The sequence below is a fragment of the Podarcis cretensis genome, assembly GCF_951804945.1.
Source record: "Podarcis cretensis genome assembly, chromosome: 2".
NCBI lineage: Eukaryota > Metazoa > Chordata > Lepidosauria > Squamata > Lacertidae > Podarcis > Podarcis cretensis.
Genome location: NC_137171.1, coordinates 41,219,115 through 41,229,820, shown reverse-complemented (window position 1 = coordinate 41,229,820; position 10,706 = coordinate 41,219,115). Strand labels below are relative to the sequence as shown.

At 41.8% G+C, this 10,706-nt stretch overlaps 1 protein-coding gene across 1 annotated transcript in view; it reads right to left on the bottom strand.

Annotated features, from left to right (window-relative positions):
- Nucleotides 1-2,089: 2,089 nt before the first annotated feature.
- The window catches only part of STX8 (syntaxin 8), a 76,782-nt gene continuing 68,165 nt past the window's right edge, over nucleotides 2,090-10,706 (bottom strand). The window contains exon 8 of the mRNA XM_079966271.1: nucleotides 2,090-2,975. Within this exon, the coding sequence (XP_079822397.1) occupies nucleotides 2,908-2,975 (68 nt within the window). The 3' untranslated portion in view covers nucleotides 2,090-2,907. The remainder of the gene's footprint in view (nucleotides 2,976-10,706) is intronic.

The following is a 10,706-nucleotide window of genomic DNA, read 5'->3' as shown; positions in this document are numbered from 1 at the left end:
CTCACCTTATGCCAGTCTCTTCTGTTGAAACAGGATGAACAAGTTGTGCTAATTGCCATCAGCTTGGCTTTGAAAGGGGATTAGGCAAATTCATGGATGATATAAGGCTATCGAATGCTGCTAATCGGGATAGCTGATCCTGATTAACTCCAGGATCAGAGGCAGTCTACCTCTAAATACCAGAGCTGTGGGAAACAAGTGAGAGTTAATTATTGTGCTCATATTCTGTTGTAGGCGTCTCTTAAGCATCTGACCGGTCACGGTGAAAATCAAGATGCTGGACAGGATGGGCCTTTGGTATGATCCGAAGGACTCTTACATACTTAGCAGTGTGATTCTGTGAGCTTCGGGGAATACAATATCTTCCACTGAAAATAAGCAAATATTTCTTACAACTGTTCCCTCTAAGGTTTCGAAAAGTAATGAAAAACAGCAACAATACTAGATCAGAAGTGGAGAATCAAGCAAGCACAACAACATAAGCTGTTTTTATGTGTACTGAATTTTGCTTCTGCTGTAACTACGGCCTTTGTGAAGTTCTGAAGCAACTGCATTTTTCTTTCACCTTCAAAACACCCTTCATGTTGAGAAAGCCAATTATTCTGCATATATTTGAACCAAGGAAGGAAGTACACTGGACACCAGCCTTCCCAAGCAGAAATAATTGGGTATTGTTACTCATTATCACAGATAATAAGTATGTTCTGCTCTTGTAAAGGTGGTCCCACTGGGAAGCTTGGAAATACTGCTAGGTTTTTCCAGTGGCAACACCAACCTGCAACTGTTGTTGCTCCATGGATTAATTAGAGTGAGAACTTACCTTGACTAAGTCCTTTACTACCAAGGAACCATGAGCAACTCCTCTCCAAAATCTGAAGTTAGGGATAGGCTTCCTGCTCAAAAGATGACACTTCCATGCCCCATTTTAGAAATGAAACACTAGATTTCCATACCAGCTCTTCTGGAAGCCATGGGGGAGTACCAGCCACACCACAGGTAATGGAAGAAGCACCCAACTCTGGTGATGTCTCTTGCTCTTCCCTCCATTTAATCAGTACCACACAGTTCAACCAACTTGGGTTCCAATACAGATCTGGCTGAACGCATCTCTTTCTAGAAAAGCTGCTTTACTTACTTTTTGGCTTTCATTTCTTTATACAACTTAGAAAGGGGGATCGGGGGCGGGGGAACCATCTATGGAAAAGACAACTTTCAGCCAACCCCAGGTTCAAAAGATAACCTCCAGTAATAAGTAACACAAAATGTTTGAATGATCTTCAGTGGAAAGTGGTGCTGTTACTTTCCAGAAGAACGCAAACAGAATCCATAGTTTTGCTGACCATGTCTCACCAGAGTCTGCCATGTTTATGTGATCACTGCATGACTGTGCATGATAATTCTCCATTGCATTCTTTGCTTGCTCTGTGATAAGAGCGTTGCAAGCAGAAAGTCCAAGGTTCAACCCCTAACCTCTCCAGGTAGGACTGACAATGTCCCCTGCCTGGAGAGCTGCTGCCAATACTGAACCAGATAGACCAATGGTTTGACTCAGTAGAAGGCAGCTTCCCATGTTCCCACGTTGTTTTGGGCTATTGTAAGGGAACATCCATATGGTGAGCAGCTCTAGAACCAACCACCTCTATGGAGTCTTTAACAAAAGGGGTAATGATTGCACATGCACCCATCTCCTTCCAGTGGATATCTTTTTGATCTAGGATTTCTCATCTTTGCAGTATACCACCCATTCCCAACAGTGGATTAGAGGTTCACTATTTACTGTAGCATGGCTAAAACAACATGCTCTGGAGACTGAAGTATTGATTATAAAAGGATTTGCACAGCTGCTTCCTGCATTGTCTTGGATGTGGGCACACACGTCCTAATGCAGCTTTCTTTAAAAATCTACTGTTCTCATAGAACCATTTCCCAAAATTCATGCAGTCAACAAGTATCAGAGCTTAGGTGGGTTGACAGCCAGAGGCAGTGTTTAAAGTTCTTTAGATTTCAAACTTCCCTGACCCACAGGAAAACAAAACAAAGAAAAGAAAAGAAGGGCAGAAAATGAAATAATGATGTGCCCAAAGCGTAATACAGAAATTAAGTGTTTTATTCTGTCTTGTTATTGTAGTAAATTGATCAATCAAGTTGGCACATATGTAGCAAAATAATGATTTCTGGAGGTGAGCAAACATTAGTGACTTTTTGTATTGCTACTCTCATCTATTTTAATTTCTCATGTAAAATATAGATTTTGGAGCTTCAGGTAATCATGTTTCTTCCCTGCTATTAATGTAGTTAGGAGGAAAACTACACAGCACAGCATAATGTGTTAGTGTTTGCATTTAAGGATAGAAATATCATCTGATTTTCCAAACAATACCAATTTGCCCCTGTCTATATAAATGTAACAGCAGTAACTGTTCTGTCTCAAGCCAAAGATTATCCAGGATTTATGTGCATCTGAAAGGTTTGTGCAAATATCCATGTGCAACAGAACATGGATCAGAGCAGCAGTTTGCCTGAACCAGATCCACTGCCCTGACATTCAAAACCAAGATGTATTAATTTCAGCTTCAAAGATAATGTTAGAATGAAAACTCCAATATCTTAGCTTGGCATTCTAGAGATTAACTATAGATCCCACCTAGCAGAGACAGGTGGAATTGGAATTAACTGCATTTATGCTTTGATGTTTGTTAGGAGATTCGCCTCCTACCAGTAACATTCTCAAAAATATCAAGTCCTACTGGACAGAGATTTTTGCAAAATGAATTTCTCTACCAGCCGTGCTTCTGCCAATGCACTGAGAACAAGTCAAATACAGCCAAGTCCACAGAAAGTGTCAGTAATGAGATCAAATTTTCCTTGCCTCAGAGTGCTATGGCTCCAAAGTAATAGCTCCATTGGTTATTTTGTGGGCCACACAGCAACGACGACTATCGCAATCAGCAGTAGTACGATCACCACCATCATCCCTGAAAGGAATGAAAACAAAACCTAATTATCTCTGTAATTATTATAAATCTCAAATACAAAATTAAAGTTTCTAGAAGAATAACTTCACATCATAAAATAGTTCTTCCTATGTAGAAAAAAGCTTCTTCCCATGTAGCTGACGTAATACAAGAAGGGGCATTTGTGGATTCTGCACAAGTGCCGCTCACTCAGCCCTAGTTTGAAATGGGAACAAAGCTCATCTCCACTAATGAAGCCAATATGACTGTAAATTACATTAGAAGCTTAAAAGAGATTTGCACATGAAAAATGACATATGAACATTTTCAGTAATTAGCAAAACACAAATGAGTTCTGGAACTTAACTTCTGATCTCAAATAACTCTATCATCTGAGATACTACTATTCTCATCCCACCTCCCTGATGGCTAATTTTACAAAGAGATGCTGTTTGAGCAAGAAGGTAGGCGGTTCAAGCCCACCCAGGGACGGCTGTGGACAGGATGTCTGCGTTGCAGGGGGTTTCACTAGATGACACTAGAGTTCCTTCCAACTCTATAGTTCTATGACCCCAACAAGGCTACTTTTATGTTTAGCTGGTGTTCCGGTCCAATTGGGAAGTCTTAGCTTTAAAAGAAAACTAAAAATATTTGGAGATGTGATGGCCATTTCGTATGCCACCCTTCACTATCCTTGTGCCCTCCAGATGTTTTGGACTACAACTCCCATCAGCAACAGGCAGCACAACCAGATGAGACTGGGGCTGATGAAAGTTGTAATCCAAAACATCTGGACTGCATCAGGATGGTGAAGGCTGTCCTGTGCCATATGTAACTTGGTTCTTTATTGCACTACTTATGTTGAAAGATAGGATGTACATTTCTCTGCGACATAGCTAAAGGCACAGTCTTTGCACAAGAGGAGGAAAACAATGAATATTTATACTTCAGTTTTCTGCTATGTTTCTCTGTGCTTTTTAAAAATCCGTTACATTTTCATTGCTAGATTCTATGCGTTCATTTAAAATCAGTAGTCAAAAGATACAAGATTCTTAGAGAATGAAAGCAGATCAAGATCACAGATAGAAATTTGTGATACATAATATTTCTAGGGAAACTCCCTCAAATAGCATGAGAGGTAGAATTGTTAAAATATAAGAGGAAGATGAAAAGGAAGGGGGGGGCTGAGATTGAAATCTGGAGGGAAAGCCAGACTAGTATAGCTGGATGGAAAAGAACAAATTTGAGATCTATGCCTCAAAAAAGGGAAGTAGTTACTTTCAAGATGACTGAAATTAGGCCTCCAAAGAAAATATGCAAAATCGTGCATGGCAAATGTAAACAGAAATGTACCCCTGAAATGAGTCACTCGGGTCTGTTTTACTCACTCACATACATTACAGAAGGACTGCACAATGATGGGCACTGTCTCCTGCCTTGCAGGGCTTCCAAGTGCCAGAGTCTTGCCAAGTTAGTGAGCAGTTCTCTTGGTGCTTTTTCAACACCTTGGGAATGGGTGATAAAGATGCCCAGGCAAGTTGCTCTTGCTATGCAAAATGTCACCACTTTTTGAGAGCGAAGATTGGCTGCAACCAGAGAACTGCAGTTCCATGTTATTCTTTTTCATTTTCCTGTTGAAGCTCCAATTAATTAACAGAGTGTCCAGACATCAGAGAACAAACTGTAAGACACAGAGAGCCAATATGGCCCTGCAGATGTTTTGGAGCTCCCAGCAGCCCCAGCCACAACAGCTCATGGTCAGGGATGATGGAGTTGCAGTCCAAAACATCTGGAAAGCACCAGTTTAGCAACACTGAACTAGAAGATGAATGCATAAATCTAACCAAAACCGGTCTGCTGTTGCTGTTAAAGAGACACTTCCCCTATGCACTCGCCCTTTCCCTGACATTTTCCTGTTGGGTAAGTGATCACTTTTGCAGTCACTTAAGTCAATATTCCACACCCTCAAGGTAGCTTATTTGTAAATACCCTCACCTGCCTCTCTAGGGAATTGGTCTTGTATTACTTTGTGGCAGCCCGGCTCTTTCACCTGAGTGATGTGTCAGTGCAAACATTTCAAGTGTACATGTGGCCTCCTGCACCAGGGAAACTGACCCATTGTTACTTTTGACCTCCTTTTTAAATGTTACAGCTTGGGAAACAATGTTAACTCTTTAATCCGCTTTTGTTATCAAGAGCAGGCTTAGGCGAGTGGTTGCTGAAGACTCAGAAAGTCTCATCCAATGGTGAGGGTCTGTATGTAAGCTTATTGGATTGGCTGTTAGCCCAATTCCCAAATCTCAAGGAAGGAACAGGCTTTTCCTTATTCAATTGTCTCCAAAAGACCCCAGGTTAAAATTCACCGAAGAATCCAGTCGTATTCAAACCATAGCTGTCAACGTTTCCCTTTTTTTAAGGGAAATTCCCTTATTTCGAATAGGATTCTTTGCAAGAAAAGGGAAAAGTTGACAGCTATAATTCAAACCAGTCAACATTCTCTTCCAAATTTCCCTTTACAATTCCCACTAGGCTTATATGACAGAGGTTCCAAGTTGGTCACTTACACTTTACACATGGGGCACTGAGGCTGAGAAATAGCAACCTACAAAAACTATCCAGGAAGCCTGAGAAAATGTATAATTGCCTAGGCTTCCTAGAACAAGTTTGGCACCAAACAGAGAGTCAAATCTGTGATAAAAGAAACACATCCCTTTGCACCATTCAATTTCAGAAGTTGGAAGTTGAAAAGATGTGATTACCGGTATATAAATGGTAAATGTGATGCACAGATGGACAATAGCCCCAGACATGATGATAACATACTGAAAAAAAATCATTTTTTTTAAAAAGGCAGGTTTAATGGAACTGCTTGATTACTGACCAAATTATGGAAACCTAGCAGCAATATTTCGTTAAAGGATCCATACCACAAGAACTAAATAAAATAGTAAATAAGTAAATGCTTATTTATAAGCAACATGTTTTTAATGTAAATATCTGGATTGTTCTGGAAAGTAGCACTGCTATAAAATCCCACCTAGCATAAAGGGCTTTGCCAAAATTAACACACCATGCAAGGCATAAGTGAAGTTAATGTTTCTCCAGATTTAAAAGTTGGAAGATAAAAACTATTTGTGTAAGCTACCGATACATTTTCTGTGTCTCCTGTGGATGCCAGCGGGAACTAAAAATGAAATTTGCAACAGTTGTCAACTAACAAGCGCCGAGTCAGAGACAGACGCTCTTGCTACAATTCTGCCTGCCATTAGCTAAACAAAGGCAGATGTTGTGCAACACAGTTTTTTAATTCATTTCTCTTTTTGGCAATTTTATGTTTCTGAACCATATAAAATTATAATGTGGGGTTTCAATTAGTGACTGGGCCTGAGCACCTCCAAAAAATCTCAAGAACCTATATGACAGGTAGGTAAAGGACCCCTGGACAGTTGACTATGGGGTGCGGCGCTCATCTCGCTTCAGGCCAAAGGAGCCGGTGTTTGTCCACAGACAGCTTTCCGGGTCATGTGGCCAGCATGACTAAACCGCTTCTGGCGCAATGGAACACCATGATGGAAGCCAGAGTACATGGAAACGCCATTTACCTCCCCGCCACAGCAGTACCTATTTATCTACTTGCACTGGTATGCTTTCGAACTGCGAGGTTGGCAGAAGCTGGGACAAAGCAAGGGGAGCTCACCCTGTTATGTGTATTCGAACCACTGACCTTCTGATCAGCAAGCCCAAGAGGCTCAGTGGTTTAGACCACAGCGCCACCCACTCCCTAACCTGTATGAATTACCAGTTCTGGTCTAATTTCTAGTGTCACATAAGTGCAATATGTTGCTCAGGTCTGAAGTGCAATTTGTCTTCCATTTTTATCCATATTTTAACTGATTTAAAATGCTTTAAGTGATTTATAATACTTTGATAAAATAGCTGCAGTTTCCAACTCAGGCTGTATTGTAAACAACAGTTCTTGGTGCTAAATCAACGCCTGTGCACATTTTAAAACTGCCATTCTTCTAGGCACTGTAGACATCCCAAGGGCAAGACAGAGTCTGCCCAGAAGGATTACAACCTGCACCTTTGATTTAATAACAATAACCAAAATTCTTACTTTTGGCATGAAAACTCGGAAGCCATTATGGAACTTTGAGGGCCACTCTATTGAATATTGTTCAGCATTCAAGTATTTGGGTATCACTTTTCAGCATGGGCTTAGCTGGTCAGCTCACCTAAATATGTCCATCCTGGCTGCCCGTAGAACCATCAAAGCCTTGGAGAAATTCTATGCAAAAGGCGGCCAGTTGGTTCCACCAATCAGAAAAGCATTTATCAGCAAAGTCCTCCCGATGCTACTGTATGGGGTTGAAATCTGGGGGTGGAATTTAAAAACACTACAACGGCTAGAGATTCTTCAAAACTCTTTTGCACGAAAGTTACTGGGTCTCCCCAAGGGCTCGGTTGCTGCACAGTTAAGAACAGAACTGGGCCTCCCCTCCATTGTTGCGAGAGCCCACATTAGAATTATTAGTTTTTATTGTAAATTAATCAAATCCCCAGGTTCCCTTTTAGCCAGGCAAGCCTTTTTAACTTGTTCTCACAGCAATAAATAGTCCAAGGCCATGGAGACTATTACTGCACACTACTCCCTCCCAGATCTTGACACGCTGTCAGCTTGGGACCAACTTAAAATCCGGGCCTGGATTCTTACAAGAGACGAGGCCATGGACCGGGCACAGTCCACCACAGCTCGCCTCTCCATGTGGCTCCCTAAAGTGAAAGTGGTAAGATCACTTGCCAACTACTTGATAGACCTGACGGAGCCCAATTTGAGAAGAGCGTTCACCATGGCCCGTTTCCATTCTATACCCACGGCCTTCTTGCAGGGGATTTATTCTAAGACCCCTATTACTCAGCGTCTATGTCCATGCACAATGAATGAAGGAGAGGACTTCATACATTTCTTTTTCTACTGCCCTATTTATGACCTAATAAGATCTAAGCTCCTCCGCTTGATCCCGTCCACCATTACATCTAAGGAAGACTGTTTGAAATCGCTTCTTGTGGACGCAAATCCCCAAGTTTCACGTGGGGTGGCAATCTTTATAGTGCAGGCCTTGAAACTCAGGTCTATTCTGACCGGGTAGTGTGTCCTAGACCTGGACCTGTTTTAATTCTTTCATTACCATTTTAACCTAATGTGCCGAGCCTATTTTGGGGCCATTTTATGCTTTATATACATCCGCGTTCTAGTTTCCCGGCCCCGGTAACTAAATCTATACATTATTGTCTTAGGGTAATTTTAAATGTCATAACCCCAGTAATATCGCTTTGAATTTTGTTTGGTTGCTTGTCTATAGCATTTTGTTTTATCCTGCTATGGCTGTATGCTAATGCAATAAAGGTTTGATTGATTGATTGATTGATTTAATAACATCTTCCTCCAAGGCCACCATCAACTTTACTGTATGAACCATTGACCCCAACAGCTCCTCCAAGATCAAACAAGGCAAGCTGCATCCTTTAATCACGGAAACACCTGAGATTGTTTTATGCATTTATTTATGATCACCATTCCAGTATGAAAGATTAAAAATGATTAAAGCTATAATCACTCTACAGGAATGCCAATCAGAAATAAATGTGTGCAGATACAACAGTTTCAAAATCTTCACAGCCCAATCCAACAGTTGGTAAGAAACACTCTTTTCTTTTTCACTGAGACTGGCTGGCAAAGCAATGAGAAGAAGAGAAAATAAAAAGCAGAAGTCCATGAGAATTCCTGCATGTCAAACTCAGTCAGAAAAAGTGTGTAGTGAGTTTTCAGTCCAAAATGTTTATTGTTTCTATGATGAAATAATCCCTAGAGTTTATGGTCCCAAACCACATGCATAACCCAACTGAATGAGAGGAAATGAGATAAGTGTTTCCCTTCATCTATCATTGTTAGACCTCCATTTCTGGTTCCATCATATATATATATAATCTGTTGCTACTTTTCTAAAAGAGAAATCAATGCCAGATAATATGCATCGCTATTTCCAAGTGGAATTTCAAAGACGGCCTATTTTCTTTCCAGAAAGAAGAGTTGCTTCAAACCCTCCATTTAGAGCAAACCTTTCCAATCAGAGGATTGCTTGCTTTGAGCATATTTTGAAACATTTCCATTTCATGTAGTGGTCCAGTCAAAAGATATTACTTTGTCTCTCTATGGTATTTCCAATCATACCTCTACCCTTACAAACACTCAGGTGGGTTCATAACTACTACTTGATAGAGCCCTGTTAGCTTGAAAATAAAATGAAACTAAACAGAGACAACAGACATGATTCAGTGACAAACATATGAATAAAAAGCATAAGCAAAAAAGTTACTCACAGGATACAAACTGCCTCTGTATAGCGTTGTGGGGAAAGAGTAATTTCAAATGCCTATAGCCCACAGTCTGCAGCTCCAAAAACACTAGGAGCTCCCACTGCTGGCTATGAAATGGGGGAAGCTGTGAGCAAATAAGGATATTAGTTGACCAAAAGTGTAATCTCAGAGCCTCTGTCTACAATATTTGAGAATTCTTGGAGAACAGTCCTTGTGGACTCGAGATAAGCAAATGTTGTTTCCATCTTCAAAAGATTCCAGCTAAACATCAGGAAGAGTCTCTTGGAAGGTGGTGAACTCTCCTTCCTTGGAGGTTTTTAAGCAGAGGTTGAATGGCCACCAGTCATGGATGCTTTAGTTGAGATTCCTGCATTGCAAGGGGTTGGACTAGAGGATCCTCAGGGATCCCTTCCAACTCTACAATTCTAAGACAATCTCATTTCCTCCTTGGCCCCCCCTCACAGAGGAATGAAGAGGAGGAAGTGTGCCTTTTGACAGTGATATCAGACAAAGGGCTGCAGCAACAGGAAGCACATGAAGGCCTGATGGCTCGCCTGCTCATTCGCTCAGCCAGGTTCCCCGCTAGGACCCTGGGCTTTCCTCAGCTTGTTGCTTGTGCATGTGAATGAGCTAACAAGCAAGCAGGTGGGTGGTGGCAGTGACAGGGGAGCAGGGAAAGACCACTTGGGCCACTCAGCTGCCTGCTCGTTTGCTCACTGCGACGATTTTCTCACTCATTCCACCTGCTCTCGCTGTGCTGCAGTTCACATGGCCGCCAAGAGGCAAACTGCTGCAGCATAATTACCTTTTTCTTACAAAAACATTCTATAGTAAGATAAGACAATAACTAAAGAAATGCACAGTTTGGTTACCTCCCTACCTTCAATAATGCAGAAGCATGCTGAGATAGCAGCCAGGAAGCACTGAGATGCAAGTGCTGCTTGTATTAACTAGAACCCTCACACTGGGACTGTACCATGATTTTGTCGTCATGGAAGCCCTTTCCTGAGCCACAACAATTGCTCAGATTGGAACAGTGAGTACCTCCAGTTGTGAGTTCAGCAACAGCCACTTGAGCATGCTCTCAACCAAGCTACTGCAACCTGGTCTCTATTCCCCCCACACACACCAACAAAAAAACCACCCACCCACAAATGTAGCATAAGCTGTGGGTTAAACCACTGCGCCTAGGGCTTGCCGATCAGAAGGTTGGCAGTTCGAATCCCCGCGACGGGGTGAGCTCCCGTTGTTAGGTCCCAGCTCCTGCCAACCTAGCAGTTCGAAAGCACGCAGCGCAAGCAGATAAATAGGACCGCTCTGGCGGGAAGGGAAACTGTGTTTCTGTGCACTGCTCTGGTTCGCCAGAAATGGCTT